Here is a 24123-nt window from a genome sequence, read left to right on the forward strand (position 1 = left end):
TCTCAGAATCCACATCACATCCCAAGCTCCGAACCCTGAAGTTTCACGCGCGAATCTACATAAAATTCTTATTAAAGTCAATGTTCATTTTCCCATGGGGCTCTTTAGAGAAAGAGGACTGCGATCAAAAGCTCTATCTACACATCCAAATAGCTGCTCGTCCCCCAACTCTGCCTCCTAGACCCAAGCCTCTCCTCTAAGGCCAGCGACCATGAGCATACCGAAGCGTTCCAGAGGCTCCGGGGTCGAGACCCAGTAGATCCAAAGCCACCGCCCCTCCTTTCCCGGAAACCACCTCCTCGCTAGGGGCGGGCACTATGCAGAGGAAGGCTGCCTGGATTGGCTTGGCTTGTATGTTACGTCACATAGCCACGCCCCTCTCCCAAACCCACCCCAAGCACCTTGGCACGGGGGGGGGGGGTGTGGAAGAGAGCTGTGATTGGCTTAGACCTGTACGTCACGCCACGCGGTCCCGCCCCTCGTCCAATCCTACCCCACGAGCCCTAGCAAGGAAACAGAGGGCTAACTACCTGGATTGGCTTGGGCTTTGCGTTACGTCAGAGGCCCCGCCCAAAAGCCTAAGTTACTTTATGAGCCCAGGCCCCGGAAGCGGAGCGCGGGCTGCAATTGGCTTGGGTCTGTGCATCTCGCCACTTGGTTCCACCTCAAGTCCTGTCCCACCTAACGCTCCCAGCATAGGGAGTGGAGGGCGGACTACAATTGGCCTGAGCATTTGCATCACGTCGGACGGGCCGCCCCCAGTACGTCACCTCGCTCGCTGGGCGTGGGGAGCAGAGGAGGACTGCGATTGGCTCCAGCGTCAGGCCACGCGGTCCCACCCCCCTCGCCCTATATAGTCCCGCCTGTTTCTGGGCGTGCCAAGAGAAAAGCGGCCTCCTATTGGTGGGCCTCGTCGGTGACGCGATCGAGGGCGGAGCCTAGCCAGCCGGCTGGCAGTAAAAGCCTACTTGAGGACCGGTCTCGCTGAGCGCCCGAAGATGCCGATGCGCAAGGTGGTGCTGGTCACCGGAGCGAGCAGGTGAGGCCGCCTGGGGTTGGCGGCGGCGTGCAGGGACCAGGGAGCAGGGCCTGCGTCCCGCTCGGCTGCGCCCGCGGGGTCCTGGGCGGCCTTGCCCGCTGTTCCCCGCGTCGCCCCTTTGCGAGGTCTGGGGCGTGTCGGCCCGAAGGTGGAGGACCGCACGGGTTCCAGCCAGCCTCGGCTGCTGAGTGAGGCTCTCAGCAACTGAGTGAGACCCTGTTTCCAAGTAAATTATAAAAATAGGGCTGGGGGCGTAGCCCGGAGGTAGAAAGCCTCTGGGTTCCACCCCCCAGTAGTGCAAAAAAATAAATAAATTTCAACATGCTTAAGCATTTGGCCCATGAACTTTCATCCCCCTAGCACGGTGCTAACATAAGTCTACAGGAACGTACAGAGAATTGATACGCTCCTGTGAAGGCAAAGTCCCAGGTGCAGAGTGACCCGGTCATAATTACTCCAGTGTTGCGCACTTGACTCTTGTGGAATGCAGGTTTAGCGAGAAATGAGAGACTCAGAGTCCAAGGGAGAGCGCCGGTTGAGCCTTTATTAGTACCCTCAGTCTAGAAACCCGACTGGAGGGGCGCTGTCGCCGGGGAGAGGGGTTTAACATAGGGGAGGAAGAAGAGAGAAAAAAACCACAGCAGGTGGCCTTTAAATGAACCAGACCAAACAAGCCATCTTCCATAAGCAGAACGGGGGGGGGGGGGGGTGACGGCTGGCTTCGAACCTGCGCGATCCTCCTGTCTCTGCCTCCCAAGCGCGGGGCTTACAAGCGTGCGCCACCACGCCCGGCTTTTCTTTTTCTTTTTTCTTTTTTTTTTTTTTTTCAGTACGGATGGAACCCAGGGGAAATCTACCTCCGAGCTACATCCTAGCCCTATTTCTTATTCTTTGTTTTGAAACCGGGTCTCACTGAGTTGCAGAGGGCCTAAGTAGCTGAGGCTGTCTGCAAACTGCGATCCTCCTGTCTCAGCCTCCCAAATGCTGGGGTTACAAGCACGTGCCACCACGCCCGGCTCTCCTTGTTACTTTTGGCATTTTTGTGAAATTAAGACAGAGTGAGTAATCTTAAGCGCTGCCACCTGCGTGTGTTTTTTCTCTTTTTCCTCTCTTCTTCCTACCCTATATAAGCCCCTCTCCCCGGCAGACGGTGTGCCCCTTCAGTCAGATTTCTAGACTGAGGGCACCACCGCTATACAGCTAATAAAGGCTTCAATTGGCCTTTCCCTTGGACTCTCGAGTCTCTCATTGCTTAACCTGCATACAACAAGTGTATTTGAAGATATCTCTTGGCACCAACAGATTACTTATAGTTGTAGGCTGGGGGGGGGGGGGTGTTCTGTTTGTTTGCAATCAGCTGACATCTTAGAACTTATCACTCAGGTTTTCACTACTACCAGCAAAACTGGCCAGCCGCTGGCCCCATCTGCTGGGCAGTTTTACAGTGTTCTTTGTGGAGTAGTTTAAAGTCCTTGGTGTGCTCCTCCCTGCTTCTTGGTCACGCTGAGATCTTTCTGTTTGGCACACAGTAGTTGAGAGGGCCTGGTGCCACCCCGTCCACCCTTTATGAGGGAGTTCTGGTGTTCTGTAGTCGTGATGAGACCCACAGGGAGGAGCCCTTGCCCTGGAGGGGCAGACCCACGAGGAGCGCGAATGCAGCGTTCTTCTCATCACTTGCTGGTGATGTGCTGGATCCTTTTCATGCACCGTAGAGTCATACAAAATGAAAGGCAGCTGTTGTATCATTGGATTTTTTTTTTTTTTTTTTTTGGAATGGAGAAACGACATCCTCCAGAGAAAGTGGCTAATAGAGTTGGGGGCTCCTCCTTTCTTTAAAGAAAAAGGTCTATTTTTAAGCCGGGCTGGTGACGCAAGCCCATGCATTCAGGAGACTGAGGCTGGAAGATCATGGTTCAAGGACATCCTCAGCTCCTTAGTGAGGCCCTTTGCAACTCAGTGAGACCCTGTTTCAAAAATAAAGAATAAAAAATAAGGCTGGGAGTGGAGCTTGGAAGTAAAATGCCCCTGGGTTCCACCCCCAGTACTTAAAAAAAAAAAAAAAAAAAAAACAAATAGGGCTGGGGTACGTAGCTCACAGGTAGAATGCCCATGGCTTCCACCCCCAGTACTGCAAAAAAAAAAAAAAAAAAATCTATTTTCTGTGCTGAACTTGACACAGTCAGCAATGCCTTCACTTGGTACCTCCTCAATTAACAAGTACCCTGCCCCTGAATTGCCTCCTCAGTGGCATCGGTCTGGCCCTTTGCAAGCGGCTTTTGGCAGAAGAGAGCGAGCTGCACCTGTGCCTGGCATGCAGGAACATGGGAAAGGCAGAAGGGGCCAGAGCCGCCCTGCTGGCCTCCCACCCCACCGCCGAGGTCACCATTGTGCAGGCGGATGTGAGCAGCATGCGCTCAGTGATCCGGGCTGCCCAGGAACTCAAGCAAAGGTATGTCTCTTGATAAAGAGTCCCTCCGTTGGGGTTGTGCAGCATGAGCCTTAACAGGACTGGACAGGAAACTTCAGAAAGCAGCGGGTGCGGTCCAAGAGGTCAGGCTGAGGGGCTCTGTCGAGAGTGACCCACGACCTTGCAGTAGGACCTTTGCATTTTCAATTGCGACATAATTATCTCACAAGGATTAATTCATGAACATACCCCCGTTTGTGGTCAGCTGGAATCACTTACATTAATGAACTTCTTTGATCTTTGGATCCAGTTTTAACTATTTCCTCTACATAACAAATTCAATAAGGACTTAGGGCAAGTGTTGACATTTAACATGTGAAGAAACTAACACAGAGCCGAGCGTGGTGGCGCACACTTGTCATCCCAGCATTCAGGAGGCGGAGACAGGAGGATCGCGCAGGTTCAAAGCCCGCTGCACTGGTTTAAGAGACCCTGCTTTCAGATTTTAAAAAAGTATAAAAATAGCCCGGAGGTAGAAGGGTTTCCAGGAACCCCAGTACCACCAAAAAAATAAAAATAAAAAGACTAAAACATTGGGCTGGGGGTGGAACTCAGAGGTACAGCGCGCCTGGGTTCCATCTCTAGTACCACACACACACACACACACAAAAATAAAAAACACAGAAATAGGAGTAATGTGTCTAATAGGATCGTCTGACTTTATTCTGGTACGGTTGGTCCTAGACTCTGCTCCCTTCCCTGCTTACTCAGAAATTTTGTCCCAGCCCAATAAAGACGTGTTCACATCTGCACAGCAGTTAGCATAGAATAGGCACTGAAGAGATATTTAGTATGAAAGAATAGTTCTTGGATGTATAACTCCCTTGAAAGTGTACACACCGTTGCCTTTGAGTACACAACGCATTTTTCTAGGGAGGGAGGGCATTCTTTTTTTAAATTCTAAGAAGCATTTATAATAATAAATTTGTACACTGCACTAATCCATGGTGAGTCCTAGGGCTGCCCAAAGTAACTCATTTTCAAACTCTTTAAAATAGGACTCTAAGAAACAAGGAATAGCCGGGCGTGGTGGCGCACGCTTGTCAACCCAGGACTTGGGAGGCTGAGAGAGGAGGATCACAGGTTCACAGCCGGCCTCAGAAATTTAGGCCCTCCACAACTTAGACCCTATTTCAAAATAAAGATTAAAAAAAATAGGGTTGTGGGTCTAGCTCTGACGTAGTAGGGTGCCCCTGGGTTCCATCCCCAGTACACAAAAAAGAAAAACCAATGCAAGAAACAAACTGGACATGAGTTATTTCCTCAGTTTGTTTCTTGGAGAGTGAAAATTGAATGCAGGAGACAAGGAAGGTCTCTTGGTGCAGACATTTGCTGGAGAGGAATACTTTGCCCTTCTTTATGTGATTTGACCACCGCCTGCACTCTGCCATTGCAAGTGTGTGACTTACAGAGCGGAAAGGGAAGCTGGATTTTCTGCCCCGTTCCTTTTTCACGTTGCCGGAGGCCTTTGTGAGTGTGAACGTCGTTTCTCTCTCCTGTGCTGCTCAGCTCCGAGAGTTTTCTGCTGTATCGTCTTTCTGAAAAACCAAGGAGATGATATAAGCTCTGCTTTCAAGTAAATTGTGAGACTCCGCCTCCTTCCTGACCTATACATCTCCAAGTCTCTGAAGCGGTGCATTAAGTTTCATGACTGGGTTTAAACAGAAAGTCAGCAGAGAAGTTCACAGGCCTGCTTTCCCAAGACCTTCCTCGCCAGCTGGCCATCTTACTGCGTAGAGATTGAATTATTTTCCCTTTTTAGGAGAAGAGCCTTTATCTTTAGTGAGCAATAGCCTGTGTCAATGTGGCTGACTTTTTTTTGAGACCTAAAGTATTTAGCTTCTTTTGATGCTGAGGATGGAACCCAGGGGCATTTTCCCTCCCAGCTACACCCCCAGGCCTTTTTATTTTTTATTTTGAAACAGTGTCTTGCCGAGTTGGTGAGGTTCTTGCCAAATTGCTGACGCTGGCCTTGAACCTGTGATTCTCCCGTCTCAGCTCCCAAGTCCTGGGATTACAGGCATGCACCACCACGCCTGGCTAAATGTTAACATTTTGTTTATTGTTTATTGTCATTTGGCTCCACAGACTCAAGATACTTGGTAAATTATCCCACATTTACTAATGTGGTATTAAGTGAGACGTTGGGTAATTTAGCAGAATTGCTGTTGTCCCAGCTGCCTGTTGACGACATTGTAGCGCAGCTTTGCTGTGTTTTTCTAGTCCACAGTCCAGCTCTCTTTACAAGGTTCACATTACCTAAATTTAGAAAACAGTGGCGGAAAAGCCAGGTGTGGTGGCGCACGCTTGGAATCTCAGCATTCAGGAGACTGAGACAGGAGGGTCACAGTTCAAGGCCAGCCTCAGCTTCTTAGTGAAGCCCTTTGCAGCTCAGCGAGACCCTATTTAAAAATAAAGAATAAAAACTAGAGCTAGGGGTGTAGCTAGGAGGTAGAATGCCCCCTGGGTTCCTTACCGAGTATTGCAAAAGAAAACAGTGGCGGTAGCCATGGCCATGAATGTGGGAGTATATGAAGGTGTCCAGAGGGACCCTCGCCGGCCCAGGCCCTCCTGTGCTGAATGGCCCCAGGGCAGCTGTTGCCTCTGGACCTGAGGCAGGTTCAGCAAAGAGAAGTTGGGAAGGATCCCTTCCAGTTGGCGGGGCCGGCACCGTCCTCGACACCTGGTCTCTCCATCTGTAATGCTGTGTTCTGTTATACACGTGCAGTTGAAAACTCATTAGAAATCATGATTTCATTTTATCCAGAAGAGAGTAACTGCGTCTTTCCCTTCATCTTTGAAAATAGTTACTTTTAAGCCAGGCGTGGTGGCGCATTCGGAAAGCTGAGACAGGAGGATCCGGGTTCGTGGCCAGCCTCAGCTACTTAGCGAGGCCCTCTGCAACTCAGGGAGACCCTGTTTCTAAATAAAGAATAAGAAATAGGACTGGGGGTGTGGCTTGGAGGGAGAATACCCCTGGATTCCATCCCCAGTACCGCAAAAAAAAAAAAAAAAAAAAAAATAGTTTTCCTGAAGCCGGAGCTTAATTTGGTGTTCTGGTGCAGTTTGCATACTTTGCTAAGATTTGTTCTTCATTCTTTGAAAAAATAGGTTAATATTCTCAAATGGAAGTTTGCAAATGAGGTAACAGGACAGGCAGCAGTAGAGGGAGCCCTTGTCCTTGTGGCACTTACTTGATGAACCGGGCCACGCTGTGGGCATTTCGCTTAGTAGTCAGAGCTGTCCAGCTGTTCGTTATTCTTAGGCTGGTCAGGAAGGCTCATGTGTGAAGTACATCGGCTCTGTGAAGTGTGTCGAGGCCCGGCTTCGGTAGCGGCAGCCTGGTCCTCCCTCCCGTGGAGCACACAGCGTGGTACATTGGGTCCCAGGTGAGGCTCTGACTACGCCTGGCGCCTGTCAGTCTCATGAGGTCAGGTTCCAACCACCGTGAACCTAGTTCAGGAGACCTACACTGAGACAAAGGTTTATTTAGGTATAAAAATGAAGAAGCTTTTCTTAGATCAGCATTTCACATTTCCCTTCCCTTCTGAGAGAGCTTACTAGAAACATCCTGCCCACTCAGCCCTTATGATTTCATCATATTACAGTGAACTTTCATCGCCTAGGACCAGTGGAAAGCTTCCACGTGAGCCTTCCATGTTAGTATCTTGGCACTCAGATTCCAGCACTGATCAGACAGGTCTTTCATACCCTATATAAATCATACTTGCGCCAGGGGTGGTGGTGCACATTTGTAATCCCAGCATTCAGGAGACTGGAGGATCCAGGTTCGTGGACAGCCTCAGCTACTTAGTGAAGCCCTTTGCAACTCAGTGAGACCCTGTTTCCAAATAAAGAATAAAAAATAGCTCTGGGGGTGTAGCTCAAAGGTAGAATGCCCCTGGATTCCATTCCCAGTACCAAAAATAAATAAATAAATAAAAATAAAGTAAAATGAATCATACTTGTCAGCTAGGGGAGAAATGAACTAAAATAAACAGATAAAGGCAAAAACAAAAATTTTTTTTTGTGGTGGTACTGGGGATGGAACCCAGGGGGCCTTCTACCTCCGGGCTACACTCCCAGGCCTATTTTATATTTTATTTGGAAACAGGGTCTAAGTTGCTGAGAGCCTCACTAAGTAGCTGAGGTTGGCTTCGAACCTGTGCGATCCTCCTGTCTCAGTCTCCCAAGCACGGGGATGACAAGCGTGCGCCACCACACCCAGCTAGGCCAAAAATTTTGTAAGAACAGGATAGAGGGGGTACAGGCTGCAGCGGTGCCTGATTAGAGGACAGAGCTGGAAAGATTTATTGATCAGAGAAGATTTGAATTCAGAGCCCAAGGAAACTACTGTCTTAAGTAAGTAAATAAATAAGGTACTCAGTTAGTTACTGTGGCTAAATAAAAACTTGGAAAATACTGTAACTCTACAGCTATTTAACTTGCAGTGGATAGACAACGTCCCTGTTCTGAAAGCGTTCTTCCTTGGGCCTTTTTTATCCCCAAGGTAGGATGTGCCGTATTGTCTTCATTATTCTGACCTGGTCTTGGTGTTTTACTTGCAGATTTCAAAGACTGGATTATGTGTATCTCAATGCTGGCATCATGCCTAATCCACAGCTAAATATCAGAGCGCTTTTCTCTGGCCTCTTTTCAAGGTAATTTCCCTTTTGTAGATGAACTGATTGGAATAAAGGTACTCGCTCTTTTCTGCCTGTTTTGTCTTTGGTGAATTAAGTTGGGTGAATGAAAGGGAAGGGGAAATTGGGAAGGACAGACGCACAGAAGAGAGTGACGAGCGGGTTGTGAAGAGGTGCACTCGTCTTCCACGGGGATACTGCTAGGCTGGCTTTTTTAGGTCTCCAGGACCGAAGGCAGTGGACACCTCAGGGTGCCGACTGTCAAGAGTATTTCTAAGTTAGAGTTCTCAGGGCGTCCGGTACCCAGGAATGCTGCCTTAGAAGCATTTCCCAGCTTGAATGCCAAGTGCTCTGGCCAGTGAGTTAGGGGAATTCAGGGAACTAATAAACACCTGATCCAGGTGTGGTGGCGCACACTTGTCATCCCAGCATCCGGGAGGCTGAGACAGGAGGAGCGCGGTTCACGGCCAGCCTCGGCTACTTAGGCCCTTTGCAACTCAGTGAGACCCTGTTTCAAAATAAAGAATGAAAAATAGGGCTGGAGCCAGGCATGGTGGCGCATGCTCGTAATCCCAGCATTCGGGAGGCTGAGACCAGAGGATCTGGGTTTGTGGCCAGCCTCAGCTACTTAGTGAGGCCCTTTTCAAAAAGAAAAAATAGGCCAGGGGGTGTAACTTGGAGGTAGAATGCCCCTGGGTTCTATCCCCAATACTGGGGGGGGGGGGGGCTGGGAGTGTAGCTTGGAGGTAGAATGTCCCTGGATTCCATCCCCCAGTACAGCAAAATATAAATAAACAAACACATGGGAGTTTTTCAAGATACATAGTATAGGGGCTTCTAAAAAGCCACAACGAGGAGGAAGAAATAAGACTTCGTTGTGATCCAGTACACTCATTCGTAAATATATTGCTGCACTAAATATATTTAGTAAATATCTTTCTCCACTAAAACACGCACAAACCTCTTCCCCGTTAAATCAAACTCACAGCAAAATGCTATCTTAGCACTCTTTGTGCTCTGGACATTGCTAGTGAGAAGACAGCCCATTTCACTCTTCTCCGCAGCTAAACGTTTTCCTAAGTTTACTCGTAGCCTGATTTGGGAAGAGGTAAGTTAAGTATGGCGGCAGGATTTGAGAGACTGCTTGCTTTCGGCGGTGAGAGCTGTGAGTGCCTTTGTGCTTGGTGCGCATCCCCTTCCAGACCCTAAAGCCCCATCCGAGAAAGGGCCACGTCCCTCCCCGGCACCGCCCAAGAGGAGGGTGTAGTGTGTGCGCGTGCAGAGGGCTGGGGAGTGTCTTTAGTATTTTCGGTTAAAAAGCTTTAAAAGTCATAGCGCTGTCTTCTGCTGTTTCAGAAAAGTGATTCATATGTTCTCCACAGCTGAAGGACTGTTGACCCAGCACGACAGGGTCACGGCGGATGGGCTCCAGGAGGTGTTTGAGACCAACGTCTTCGGCCACTTTATCCTGGTAAAAAGACTCTGGGGCCCCAGCGCACCCTTAGTGCTGTGCTTGGGCGGGTTTCAGTGGATACATGATAGTGCTGTCTTAGGATCATTAGTTCATGGGCGACATTGAATCTGGGAGTACTAAACCATGTTAATAGAGTTGTCGCCCCACTCTTTGCCACTGTTTCCCAGTAGCAGCCTATTGATTTTATTTTTTCTCTGGACATCAACTCTAGAGAATGGAGAAAGTAGGGAAACATCTAGTAACCTTCAGAAACAGAATTGAGCTGGTGTTGTTGACACACATCTGTCATCCCAGTACTCGGGAGGCTGTCCAGTGTGAGGCCAGCCTCAGCAACTTAATGAGACCTTGCTCAGAATAAAAGTATAAAAAGGGTTGGCAGTATAGCTGGGAGGTAGATGCCCCTGGCTTTATTCCCTATTCCCCCCCAAAAAAAAAGTGTAGAATCAAGAAAAAAATCACAGCAGTTCTTATTCTAAGTCATATTTTTTTTTTTTAATTTTATTAAAGGCTCTCACTAAGTTGCTGCCGGTCTTCGGTGGCCTCGATCCTCCTGTCTCAACTTTCTCCAGACCCGCCAAAAAAATAAATAAGTAGTTAAATTGTTAAGAAAAGCTGGACATGGTGGCACACACTTGTAATTCCAGCACTTGGGTGGCTGAGACAAGAGGATCTCAGTTCTTGGGCAGCCTCAGCTACTTAGGCCCTTTGCAATTCAGTGAGACCCTGTTTTTTCAAAATAAAGGTTAAAGGCCAGGTATGGTAGTACACGCTTGTAATCCCAGCATTTTGGAGGCTGACACGGGAGGATCGCGGTTCGCGGACAGCCTCAGCTACTACGTAGGCCATCTGCAACTCAGTGAGACCCTGTTTCAAAATTAAAAAATCAGGCTGGGGTATCGCTCGGAGATAGCATGCCCCTGGATTCCATCCCCAGTACTTCAAAAAAGAAAGAAAGGAGAATGTGTTTGGGGGAAGAAGAGCTGGAAGTAAAGGGCGGCTCCCCTCACGCCATATCAAGAGGTGTTCAGAGCAGGCATTGCAGTGCTGACGGTGACCTGCGTCCCCTGGCTTGAGGGCCTGTGTATCAGGCTGCTCCATCTTGCAGGAATCTTTCCACCCCGAACTCTTGAGGAGAAAGCTGCCATGTGCAGCCTGCACTTAGAGGGCGGGTGGATTGCTTATAAAAATTACTCGGGGAAGAGGAAGGGAAGAGGAGAGACAGAGAGACAGAGAGACAGAGAGAGAGAGAGAGAGAGAGAGAGAGTGTGCGTGTGTGTGTGTGTGTGTGTGTGCGCGCGCGTGCGTATGTTACTGGGGTTGAGCCGGTGCAATCTCCCATTCTCCCTCTGAGGTGCCCCCTCAGCCACCACTCACAGTTGAGACGCTTGTAGACCCTCAGCTCGTAGGCCAAGGCGGTGGCATGCACAGACTCCGCGGTGCACGCGTACCTGTCTGTGTGTGACCAGTTCATATCTCTGCTGCTAGGCGTGAGTGCATCCTGACACCTCTGACTCTGCTGCGTTAAAGCGCGGGTCAACCCCCCCCCCCTCGGTTACAGTGCCGTCTCACTCCAGCAGTGCCAGGCCAGGCCCTCACCATCTCTCAGCCGCATACTTAGTCATTCAGGTCCAGTACTCGCGTGTAGTACTTTCAGAATTGCCCTGTACCCCTCCGTAAGTTTCAGTACCCTTTTTTTTCTTCCACTCAGATTCGGGAACTGGAACCTCTCCTCTGTCACGGTGACAGTCCATCTCGGCTTATCTGGACTTCATCTCGCAATGCAAGGAGATCTAATTTTAGCCCTGAGGACATCCAACACCGGAAGGGCCAGGAGCCCTACAGCTCCTCCAAATACGCCACTGACCTTCTGAACGTGGCTCTGAACAGGAACTTCAATCAGCAGGTGGGGCAGCATGGACAAGGAAATGGCAGGACAGCGGTGTCTTAATTACTCTAGTTGATTTCCTGGTCGGTTGGCAGGCTCCCGCGACTGTGGTTAGACTGAGAGTTGGTGTGCACGACAGCTAACAACTCCTAACCTTTGGCTATGTGTGGGTCCTTTATTATCCTGTAGTGTTCAGGAATGCCAATCTTTTGGGGGGTTTTTGTTTTATTTTACGGTACTGGGGATGGAACCCAGAGGCATTTTACCTTCAAGCTCCACCCCCAGCCCAATTTTTTATTCTTTATTCTGAAACAGGGTCTCAGTGAGTTGCAGAGGGCCTCACTAAGTAGCTGAGGCTGTCCGCGAACCGCGATCCTCCTGTCTCAGCCTCCTGAATGCTGGGATGACAAGTGTGCGCCACCACACTCAGCTACTGTGAATTTCTTTAAAACATACTTTATTGTACTAAATTTTACATCCTGAGTGCCTCTCACAGTGTGGGTTTTAGTACATGATTTTAATCTCAAATGGTCTCCCTCTCTTCAAAGTTACTCAGCGACACTCAGCACAAATCCTCCATGCCCTCGCTTCCTGGCTTTGAATGTGTATTTCTGTTATTAACTAAGTTCTAGCTGGACTGGGTGGATAAAATATTGAATTAAAATCTTACTGTGACTCCTCCGTGCACACAGGGTCTGTATTCCAGTGTGGTGTGCCCAGGCACCGTGCTGACCAATCTGACATACGGCATCCTGCCGCCCTTCGTGTGGACGCTGCTGCTGCCGGTGATATGGCTGGTGAGTGCTGAGCTCTTCTCAGTTTAAGGTCTGGGAAAAGGTCCAAGAAACCGAACCCTAAGGCGGCCTACGTCCACTCAGCTGGAAGTTTTTGTTTTGTTTGCAGTACTAGGGATGGAACCCAGGTACATTCTGCCTCAGAGCTACACCCCCAGCCTGATTTTTTATTCTTTATTTTGAAACAGGGTCTCACTGAGTTGTTAAGGGCCTCACTAAATCGCTGAGGCTGGCCACGAACCTGCGGTCCTCCTGTCTCAGCCTCCCAAGTGCTGGGATGACAAGCGTGTGCCACCACGCCAGGCTCTTTTTTGTGTTTCGAATACCTTGTAGGACCACTGTTTCCCATCGCACATTGGAAAATGCTACTTTTAGGAAAGATCTCTCCTGTTAGGAGTCAAGAAGAAATGTCCTTCATTACATCAAGCATACAAGAAAGATCAGAAGCAAAGATACCTTCTTGCTAAAAGTAGTTAGGTCAGAGTGGTAGAAATTAATTGATATTTCTGTTTTTCTTTCTTTCTTTTTTATGTAGTGCTAGGGATTGAACCCAGAAACTTTCTACCTCCAAGCTGTACCCCAGCCCTGTTTTATTTTTCATTTGGAAACGGGGTCTTGCTGGGTTGCTGAGAGCCTCCCAAGTACTGGGTTTTATTAAAGGTGTGCTCCGCCGTACCTGGCCGGTATTTCTTTATTGACTTCTTTATTGTTCAACACTCAGCACCATCAGAAGTGCAGGTTTTCTTCCTTCTAGTTTAATGGGTCATGACTTTGTGACAATGAAACCATCTCTCCTGTTTTCTTTCCCTCAGCTTCGCTTTTTTGCAAATGCGTTCACGCTGACACCGTATAACGGGGCAGAAGCACTGGTAAGTCACTAGAGCTTTTATAGATTGTGTAATGGCCCAGCAGCTATGAATCGTAAGTTCAGCTTCAACTGAAAAGGTAACGTGAGCCGGGCATGGTGGCGCACGTTTGTCATCCCTGCGCTTGGGAGGCTGAGACAGGAGGATCGCACAGGTTCAAGGCCAGCCTCAGCTACTGAGTGAGGCTCTCAGCAACTTAGTGAGACCCTGTTTCCAAATAAAGTATAAAATAGGTCTGGGAATGTAGCCTGGAGGTAGCAAAGCCCCTGGGTTCCACCCCCAGTACCACCAAAAAATAAATAAGAAAAGGTAATGCAAGAGTGAGCTGTGGCCTGGCCGAGGGCGGTCCCGGGGCAGCGCGGCCCACCCTGCCCGTGCCTGCAGGAGAGGAGAGCACCTTTGCAGGGCGGGGGTGGGGGGCAGCCCCTGGCAGGTGATTTCACCGAAGAAGCGTATCTTGTGGGGCAGCAAAACCTGCCCGGTCCCTCATATGAAAACTGTCTTCCCGCTGGTGTTGGAGGACGCAGTTGCACTTACTAGAAGAGGATGCCCTGCGACCGCGCCCAGCACAGGGCCTGTGTGTTTCCCCTCGTGGCAGACTGTGCTGGTGACTCAGTGCTCTGCTGCCACACACAGCGCCACCTCAGCATCGCCAGCCCGGAGCGCCCCTGAGGCGGGCTGGAGCCGGGGTCGCGCTGGAGGGGCCCTCGGGCACCTCCCTGGACACGCGGCGGCCTCGCGCTGCAGTCCACCCTACTGTGTGCTCAGGAGCGAACGCGCGAGAACTCGGTTTTCACTTGTTTGTGTTTTGAATATCTTGTGGAACCACTGTTTCTCCATCACATTGGAAAAGGCTACTTTTAGGAAATATCTCCTGTTAGGAGACAGGAAGAAATGTTCCTTCGTTATAACGTCAAGCATACCAGAAAGATCAGAAGGAAAGATGCCCTCATGCTGAAAGTTGTTAGCTCAGAGAGGTAGAAATTGATATTTCTATTTTTCTTTCTTTTTTTATGTAGTGCTAGGGATTGAACCCAGGAACTTTCCACCTCTAAGCTACACCCCCAGCCCTATTTTACTCTTCACTTGGAGACAGGGTCTTGCTAGGTTGCTGAGAACATGAAGGGAACTGGCCCGCCGCTGTTGCCTTGGTGAGCGCTGTGGGATCCAGTGCTTCTATTCCGGGGCACAGATCGATTGTAGAAGCAAGTACTTCTACGCTGCATTTAATTAGTTCTTGGCTTTCTGTTTTGCTGGTGCACTGTAATTACATGTGGTGAGATTCAGAGTGCTGTGTTCACACAGCGCGCTCTGCCTGGTGCGCGCCCTTCCCCATGTGACGTCTCCGTGAGCAGTCCTGCAGGATTGCTCATTGCGCCATCTGCAGCCATGAAGACCTCAGGGCCTGGAGCCTGTGTGGAGTGAGCACCAGTGCTTCCCAGACCTAGGCCTGTTCCCACATAGCCTGAAACTCGGTCTCTAGAGAGAGCGGTCCATCAAGGAAGCTAGCAGAGGAGACAGTCCGCAATCAGTCCTCAGAACTGTGGGCAGGAGGGCGGGGTGCAGGCTCGCTTACTGAGGGGCCTTGACCTGGGCTCTGAGGGGCAGCGCGGCATGGACAGAAGGGCAGGTGGCGCCCTACTGTCAATGGCTAAAAATCATCAGAGCTGAGCGTGGTGGCGCACACTTGTCATCCCAGCATTTGGGAGGCAGAGCGGGGAGGATTGCAGTTCGCAGCCAGCCTCAGCAACTCTGTGAGGCCCTCTGCAACTCAGCGAGACCTGGTTTCAAAGTAAATTAAAAAAAAATAGGGCAGGGGGTGTAGCTTAGAAGTAGAATACCCCTGTGTTCCATCCCCAGTACCACAAAATAAAAATAAAAAACATTTGTTGTGACGTTGGTATAATTTCCTAAAATATGGATGGGCAGGAGAACATGGCCCTCGGTACCACCTAGTGATGCGCGTAGGTGCTGGGAGGCATGGTGAGGATCTGGACCCGCACGAGGGGGACGCAGGTCTCTGCCCATGTCTGGGTGAGTTTTGTGTCCTTAAACGTAAAGCTTGAGCTTGAGTTCTGTAGACCTGAGGCACAGCGGTTAGGAGTGCGGACACAAAGTCTGGCGTCGTGGGCACGCCTGTCTTCCCAGTACTTGGAAGGCCGAGACAGGAGGATCGCAGGTTCAAGGCCAGCCTCAGCAACTTAGACCCTCAGCAGCTTAACCATTAAAGAGGGCTGATGGTGTAGCTCGGAGGTAGAATGCCCTTGGGCTCCACCCAGAATCAGCCCTCACACTCAGGGGCTCTAGAATGATATTAACTCTTCAAATCCAAGGCCTCCAGTTCTGGCTCTGAACCCTTGGTCACATTTTTTCACCCATCTAAGCTTTTTATTATCTGTAAAATGGAAATCATAGATGTGAATGAGAGAAAGTATACTGCAAAAGATCCCATATGTTTCAACATTTGAGATTTTATTTTATTTTATTTTATTTGCAGTACTGGGGATGGAACCCAGGGGCATTCTGCCTCCAAGCTACACCCCAGCCCTATTTTTTATTCTTTCTTTTGAAACAGGGTCTCGCTGAGTTGCAAAGGGCCTCACTAAGTAGCCAAGGCTGGCCTCGAACCTGTGATCCTTCCATCTCAGCCTCCCAAATACTGGGATTACAAGCCCATGCTACCACACCCGCCTTCTTCCTTCAACTTTAATAGCAGAAGCACTGCAAAAAAGAAAAAAAAATAGTTGTTCATGAGCCATCGGCGCTTGGCTCTTAATACTCTAGAGGATGTGGGGAGCTCTGTAAAATGCCAGCTGTGCCCTTGCACAGGAGAGACAGGTCACCCACGCCTGCTTCTTTCCAGGTTTGGCTTTTCCGCCAAAAGCCGGAGTCTCTCGACCCCCTGACCAAGTACCTGAGCGCCACCACAGGCTTTGGGAACAATTATGTCACGGTCCAAAAGGTAAGCCTTCCCGCTGTGGCCTGCAGCTGCTCCCCAGGGGAGCCTGCCCGCCCCCTGGGTCTACACACACACACACACACACACACACACACACACACACACACCCCGCCTTAACTTCCCCTCGGTCTCTCCCCTGAGCCGCCCCTGCTCCTCTTGCTCAGTGGGATGGATTTCCGCTCACACACACACACACACACACACACACACACACCCGCCTTAACTTCCCCTCGGTCTCTCCCCTGAGCCGCCCCTGCTCCTCTTGCTCAGTGGGATGGATTTCCGCTCACGCTGGGGCTCTAGGTTCCCTGACCTTCCAGGTAGCATGCCCTCGCCCCAGCTCTCAGCGGCTAGTGAGGAGGCTTGCACCCTTCCTCGCCCGCCTTGCTGCAGGGTGCTCCTGTGCCGCAGCTGGGTGGGATGTGAGTCCTCCCTGCTGTTAAAGGGAACTTTCCTGGGAGTATCCAGCTGTCTGTGACGACCAGCAGCTTTATTACATTGACATTTTGAAGAGCCAGGAGAGTACAGGGGGGAAAAAACAAGCTGGGCGTGGTGGTGCACGCTTGAAATCCCAGTACTTGTGAGGCTGAGACAGGAGGATCGCACAGGTTTGAGGCCAGCCTCGGCAGCTTAGTGAGGCCCTTTGCAACTTAGACCCTGTTTCAAAATAAAATATAAAAATAGGCTTGAGGATATAACCCAGAAGTAGAAAGTCCCTGGGTTCTACCCCCAGTACCACAGGGGGGGAAAAAAAATCAGGGTGTGGTGGCACACACTTGTAATCCCAGCGCTTGGGAGGCTGAGACAGGAGGATCACACAAGTTCGAAGCCAGCCTCAGCCACTTAGTGAGGCTCTCAGCAACTTAGTGAGACCCTGTTTCAAAATAAAGCATAAAATAGGTCTGGGAAGCCGGGCGTGGTGGTGCACACTTGTAATCCCAGCATTTGGGAGGCTGAGACCGGAGGATCGTGGTTCGCGGACAGCCTCAGCTACTTACTGAGGCCCTTTGCAACTCAGTGAGACCCGGTTTCAAAATAAAGAATAAAAAATAGGACAGGGGGTGTAACTCGGAGGTCAAATGACCCTGGGTTCCATCCCCAGACCCGCAAAAAAAAAAAAAAAAAAAAAAAAATTAGGTCTGGGAATATAGCCCAGAGGTGGAAAGCCCCTGGGTTCCACCCCTAGTAACACACACACACACACACACACACACACACACAAGAATAAAAAAATCAGGCTGGGGTGTAGCTGGGAGGTAGAATGGCCCTCGGTTCAATCCCCAGTACCGCAAACAATTTTTTTTTAAAAACTGTCTTTTGGACTCCCTGTAATCTTCTAAAAAGAAACCCAACACTGAGCTGGGCGGCAGCGCACACCTCTGATCCTGGTGCTTAGGTGGCTGAAACAGAAGGATGGGAGATTTGAGATCATCCTCAGCAATTTTAGCAAGTCCTTCCGAGACTTAGACCCTGTTTCACAATTTAAAAAAATAAGGGCTGGTGTGTGCTTCAGCAGTAGAATGCTCCTGGGCTCAAATTCCAGAACCAAAAGAAAAAAATCAATTTTTTTTTTTTTTTTTTTTTTTTTTTTTTTTTTTTTTTTTTTTACAAATGAATAGAGTACAGCCTTGGGAGCGAGAACATTGAAAGAGAAGAACTATTTAGTCCCACTTTTGTTACGAGTAAAGTTAATTTCGGTCTCCCCGTTTTCCCTGCCTGCCTTATTGTGAGGAGGCATTGGCATAACGTAAGACTGGATTGAGACCACTGCTTTCCAAAATATATTCTGTCAAGGTGCACTCCGATACCAGTGCTTAGAGGATCACAGGTTCGAGGCCGGCCTCAGCAACTCAGCGAGGCCTCAGTTCAAAAAGAGCTGGGGCCGTAGCTGGTAGGTAGAATGTCCTGGACTTAGTCCCCAGTACCCAAAAATTCTGTGGGGTATTAATTTCTTGAGAACATCTGCAAGAAGCAGTTCTCAGGCAAGTAAACTCAAGAAATGCCTCATATGATCATCCCAACCAAGATCTGCAGCGTGCATCAGTCAAGTCTGAAAAGTTGTCAGAGTTTAGAAATATTACATGACACATTTCTCCCTCAAATGTTATATAGCCCTTACCATCTCAAAGAACATACTTTGGGGAACTTTGTATAATAAGCTTGCTACTTTTTTTTTTTTTTTTTTGGTGGTACTGGGGGTGGAACTCAGGGGCTTTTTTACTTCTGGGATTTACTCCCAGACCTATTTTATACTTTATTTGGAAACAGGGTCTCACTAAGTTGCTGAGAGCCTCGCTAAGTAGCTGAGGCTGGCTTTGAACCTGTGCGATCCTCCTGTCTCAGCCTCCCACTGGGATTACAAGCGTGCACCTCCACGCCTGGCTTATTCGCCAAATTTTATATAACCCTTACCATCTTAAAGAGCACACTTTGTGGAACTTTGTATAATACGCTTATTACTTTTGGAATCTCAGATTATTTGAATTTCTCATCTAGTAGCCTAGAGGGAATGATTCATTTTGCAAGGGAAGAAAACGTTTAATTCTACAAACCAAATTATTTATTCACATGCTGCGGAAGCGCGTTGAAGAAAACATCTGAGCATTTAGTTTGTGCAAGTTAGCACTTGTTGGAGGTGGGGTTGAACCAGAAGAGATCCCTGGTGCTTCTTCCAGTCCCAGTATGAAGAAACTCTAACATGGCTGAATGAACGTGAATGTTTGTTTTTCAAGAGAATTAAGCAAGATAAGATCTTGGATTTCTTCAAGTGTGAGGACTTTGGGAAGAGGCAGCTCTGGCTGGCGTGGCGGTTTCACAGAACGTGAGGCACCCAGGTCCCATGTCCATTGATCTGCCTCCTGCGGGCGGGGGCCTCGCCCTGGCTCCAGAGCAGTACAGAAGAGTGGAGAAGGAAAGTTTGCCCAGCCGGACGGGGTGGCACACGCTTGTCATCCCAGTGCTTGGGAGGCCGAGACAGGAGGATCACAGGTTCAAGGCCAGCCTCAGCTACTTAGGGAGACCTTGTTTCAAAATGAAGAATAAAAAATAGGGCTGGGGTTGTAGCTTGGAGGTAGAATGCCCCTGGGTCCAACCCCCAGTTCTAAAAGAACAAAGAAGGATGCCCTCTTCCTCCTGGGGAGACCGCAGGGAGCCCTGAATCTCGTTGGCCAGGACGGTGCTCACGGCGTCATGGCCTCCCGGAGGCCCAGGCAGGCGGGGCTCTTCCACAAGAGGATGGCCTTGGGGGCGAGGGGCCCACGTGGGATGTGCACACCTCTGGCTTTCCCTCTGTTCTTCTTCATGTCTTCTGTTGCTCAGTACAGAGAAGTCAGGGCAGATATCAATACTCAGATTTCAGCCTTCTTTTTAAGGTAGGATTCAGTAGGTTTGGTGAATGCTGGAATTTGTATGAGAGTTAACTGTTCTCAGCTTTCCTAATAACCCCCTACACAGCCGCCGGGGCTTTTTCCACTGGCCCTTTTCTCTGTTCTCTCTGTGTGTGTGTGTGTGTGTGTGTGTGTGTGTGTGTGTGTGTGTGTGTGTGTGTTACTGAGAATTGGACCCAGGGCATTCTGCCTCTGAGCTACACCATGGCCCTACTTTTTATTTATTTATTTATTTATTTATTTATTTTATTATTTTTTGGTGGTACTGGGGTTCCTGGAAACCCTTCTACCTCCGGCCTACACTCCCAGACCTATTTTATACTTTCTATTTGGAAACAGGGTCTCTTAAGCCAGCGCGGCTTGCTTCAAACGTGCCCGATCCTCCTGTCTCCGTCTCCCAAGCGCGGGGAGGGGGATTAGAAGCGTGTGCCACCACGCCTGGCTCTATTTTTTTATTTTGAGACAGGGTCTCACCCAGCTAGCCTGTCCTCGAACCCGTGATCCTCCCGTCCCAGCCCCCAGGTACGGGGATAACGGGCCCAGTCTCCCTCGCACAGGCACAAGGCCTCCCTTTTGGACACATGCGTTTTAATTCTTCTTTCTGTTCACCCCTGTTTTCGCTTCTTTTCCAGATGGACGTAGACGAAGATACAGCAGAAAAGTTTTACCAAAACTTACTGGAACTGGAAAAGCATGTTCGGGTCACTCTTCAAAAGGCAGGCCCGCAGAAGTGAGGCCAGCTGGCACTGGCGCCCGGCCTCGGTGGGGCTGGGGCTGGGGCTGCCCAGGTGACCTGGACCTGGGAGCTCTCCTTCCAGGATCGTCTTCCGGCCTCTTCAGGTGTGTGTGCGTGTGCGTCTGCTCATCAGAAAAGACTGCTAAAGCACAGCGGACGTTCCCCAGAGTGGAGTCACGCCAGAATGGTGGCCAGGGCCACACAGAGGACAGGCGCAGACCGGGCCCAGCTGGACTCCACACTGGGCGAGGAGGCCTGGAGCATCCTTCCCCAAGAGCAGTTTTCTTAGGTCTTTTCTTCGTTTCCTCCTCCGCGTGCTGCTTCTAGCAATCTAAGATTGTTAGAATCCAGATAGTTCTCTCACAGTATTCTGTACCGCTCATCTCAGGAACAAAATTACACCTGTTGGAGTCACTTGAGCTATTCTTTTTGTTTGTCTTATTTTAAAAGTACCTTTTACCGATAGTGGGTTAATTCACAGTCACTTTGGGCTTGACACATAGCCCATTTACAGGTTTGTTCTTCAGTGACCCAGCTCATATTCATGGTCATATTTTAATGGATATAAACTTGCAACAAAAAATTATCCACTCCTGAGCCAGGAGACCTCACGTACCCCAGTATTCTCATTCCATCCACTTTCCTGCAAATGACAGAGTGACCCACTTCTAATGTTTTTATTTAAGGCCTGGTGTTTGAGTTGAGGCCCTCCTCCTCTGAAGTCCGCCGTGTCTGGGTGCCCTAGTACTATTTGTTGAAAAGCTACCTTTCCTCCATTGACTTCCTTCTGCACCTGTCAGGAATCACCGGACATATTTATGTGAGCCAGTTCCCGCCTCTCTGCCCCATTAGTCCACCAGCACTGCCTTCTTTTTCACTTTCTTGCCGAGAGCCTCACTATATAGCTGAGGCTGGCTTTGAACCTGTGTGATCCTCCTGCCCCAGCCTCCCAAATGTGGGGATTACAACATGCCCAGCTCTTCCTTTTTATTTTTTGAAACAGGGTCTCACTGAGTTGCAAAGGGCCTCAGTAAGTAGCTGGGGCTGGCTGCAAACTGGGATTCTCCTGTCTCAGCCTCCCAAATGCTAGGATTACAAGTGTGCACCACCTCGCCTAGCCATACTGGTTGGTTCTTTTGGTTTTTTGGTTTATTTATTTATATATTTATTTATTTATTGGTACTAGGGGGTTGAACCCAGGGGCATTCTATCTCCAAGTTCCACTCCTAGCCCTATTTTGTTTTATTTATTATCTGGAAGCAGGTGTTAAACTTGTAACAGCGCCTAGGGCTCTTTTCCTTGATTCAAATAGGTATGTTGAATCAAGAAATCAAAACTAATAAACAGCTCAGTTGCAGCTTCAGCAAATCTTTATTACAAAGTCAGTAGGAAATAGGAAAAAGAGAAGGAGAGCAGCGTGCCTGGCAGACATGCTGGAGAGCCAAAAACGGGACTCTTCGACCCCGGCCCTTAAATACAGTTTTCTTACAAGTACGTTCTTATCGGTGTTCCCAAGACAACAGGCTAGTGACTTATTTCTTTTTTTTTTTTTTTTTTTTTTTTTTTTTTGTGGTACTGGGGTTCCTGGAAGCCCTTCTACTTCAGGGCTGCCTCCCAGACCTATTTTTACATTTTTATTTGGAAACAGGGTCTCCTAAGCCAGCGCGCGCGGCTGGCTTCGAACCTGCGCGATCCTCCTGTCCCCGCCTCCCAAGCGCGGGGATTACAAGCGTGCGCCACCACGCCCGGCTAGTGACTTATTTCTTAGGCAGGTGGTGCCTTCTTGTCTCCAGACAGTGTTAATAATCTATCTCTTCCTACCTCTTGTACCGGGCTGCCTCAGTTGCCTGTCAATTATGGGTGCTTTGAAGTAACACATGGAGTTTACATGTCATAAACTGAGACCGCGTCGCCAAGAGGAGGGATGCATAGGCACTAACTCGGCCAGTGCCTTTGGGTGTAAACTCTAAGATCAAGGCATGAGGCTCTTGCTATTATTACGGCTTTAAAATGTGCCAGGCAGAAGCACAGTGACCTTAGGGCTTTTAATTGCTTCTACATATTTTTAGGGCTACAGGCTTTAAATTGCCTCTATGTTCTCACTGGGTAACATCAAGACAGAGGGGAGGGGAGGTGTAGATCAGAAGTAGAATGCCCCTGGGTTTCATCCGCAGTAAAAAAACCAAAGAAATAAAAAAAGAGACAGGATGTTGTGGTGGAAACCAGCATATTTGAACTAAAGTTTTCAGAAATGTAGTAATTATAGGTGATGACTAAACTCAGGGTGTGGCTAGGGTAAAGGTTTTTGAAAACAGGAGGCTTACAAACAACAGTAGAAGAAAGCTGGGCATGGTGGTGCAACCTGCAATCCCAGAGTTAAGGAGGTGGAGATGGGAGGACTGCGGGTTCAAGGACCTCAGCTAAATTGCCGAGTTTGAAAAAGTGAGTTCTTACTTCAAAAAAATAAAATAAAAGCCGGGCATGGTGGCACAGGCTTGTAATCCCAGTACTTGGGAGGCTGAGACAGGGGGATCCGGTTCTCAGCCAGCTTCAGCTACTTAGTGAGGCCCTCCACAAATTAGTGAGACCCTGTTTCAAAATAAAAAAAAAAACTTGGGCTTGAGTGTAGCTAAGAGGTAGAATGCCCCTGGGTTCAATCCCCAGTACCACAAACACATACATTCTAAATCCAAATCATTACTCCAATAACAATAAGGTGAGTCCGGACAGGTGTTATCCCCTTCCACTTACCAACCATTGTTTTATTTAGAAGAGTTTAGAAGGGATCATCCCTCCCTGAATTTTTAGTGAGCTCATATGCTAGGCTTATTTATCCCTGTAGAGCTAATAGATTTTCTCATGTTATTTGGCCAGTAACAACTAATTGTTTGGCTATTTCCTTTGTAGCATTTTTAGTATAGTTGACAAATCTCTATTGATAATAATATAGCTGATCTATTCTCTTTTTTTGCGGGTCTGGGGATGGAACCCAGAGGCATTTGACCTCTGAGCTACACCCCCTGCCCTACTTTTTATTCTTTATTTAGAAACAGGGTCTCACTAAGTTGCGGAGGGCCTCGCTAAGTAGCTGAGGCTGTCTGCGAACCAGGATCCTCCTGTCTCAGCCTCCCGAATGCTGGGATTACAAGTGTGCGCCACCACGCCCAGCTTAGTTAATCTATTCTACAGTTTAAAAACAACAAGCTGGGGATGGTGGTGCACACTTGTAATCCCAGCACTTGGGAGGCTAATACAGGAGGATCACAGTTCGCAGCCAGTCTCAGCTACTTAATGAGGCCCTTTTCAACTCAGTGGGACCCTGTTTCCAAATAAAAAATAGCTGGGCGTGATGGCACATCCTTGTAATCCTAGAGTTTGGGAGGCTGAGACAGGAGGATCGCACAGGTTCAAAGCCAGCCTCAGCTACTTAGTGAGGCTCTCAGCAACTTAGTGAGACCCTGTTTCCAAATAAAGTATAAAATAGGTCTGGGAGTGTGGGCCAGAGGTAGAAAAGCCCCTGGGTTCCATCCCCAGTGCCACAAAAATAAAATAAAGAAACAAACAAAATAAAGAATAAAAAATAGGGCTGAGAATGTAGCGTGGAGGTTGAATGCCCCTGGATTCAATCCCAGCAACACACACACACACACACACACACACACACATACACCAAATAAAAATAAAAATAAAAGATTATCCTCTCTGCTCTACTGCTGGGCCTTGGGGCCAGTGGTATCTGTCCTAAAACTGGAAGTTACCTTGCCCTGCGTGGCGGCAGCAGCAATGGTCATACACCTTGATGACGTCACTCCCTGAGCGGCACCAGCGTCTGGGTGGCCTTCTCCAGGTGCATCATGGGATGGCGAAGGGCCTC

The 24123-nt window shown here is 49.0% G+C and overlaps 1 protein-coding gene across 1 annotated transcript; it reads left to right on the forward strand.

Annotated features, from left to right (window-relative positions):
* Positions 1-1004: 1004 nt before the first annotated feature.
* Positions 1005-20395, forward strand: HSD17B7 (hydroxysteroid 17-beta dehydrogenase 7; the record flags this gene model as incomplete). The annotated part of the gene is made up of 10 exons (XM_080691529.1): positions 1005-1039; positions 3285-3488; positions 8075-8167; positions 9506-9620; positions 11332-11526; positions 12201-12305; positions 13115-13171; positions 16032-16130; positions 20146-20243; positions 20332-20395. 10 exons carry the CDS (start codon positions 1005-1007, stop codon positions 20393-20395), a joined length of 1065 nt encoding a protein of 354 aa, XP_080547655.1.
* Positions 20396-24123: the final 3728 nt, after the last annotated feature.

This window comes from Muscardinus avellanarius (genome assembly GCF_963383645.1).
Source record: "Muscardinus avellanarius genome assembly, chromosome: 3".
In the NCBI taxonomy this organism is placed as follows: Eukaryota; Metazoa; Chordata; class Mammalia; order Rodentia; family Gliridae; genus Muscardinus; species Muscardinus avellanarius.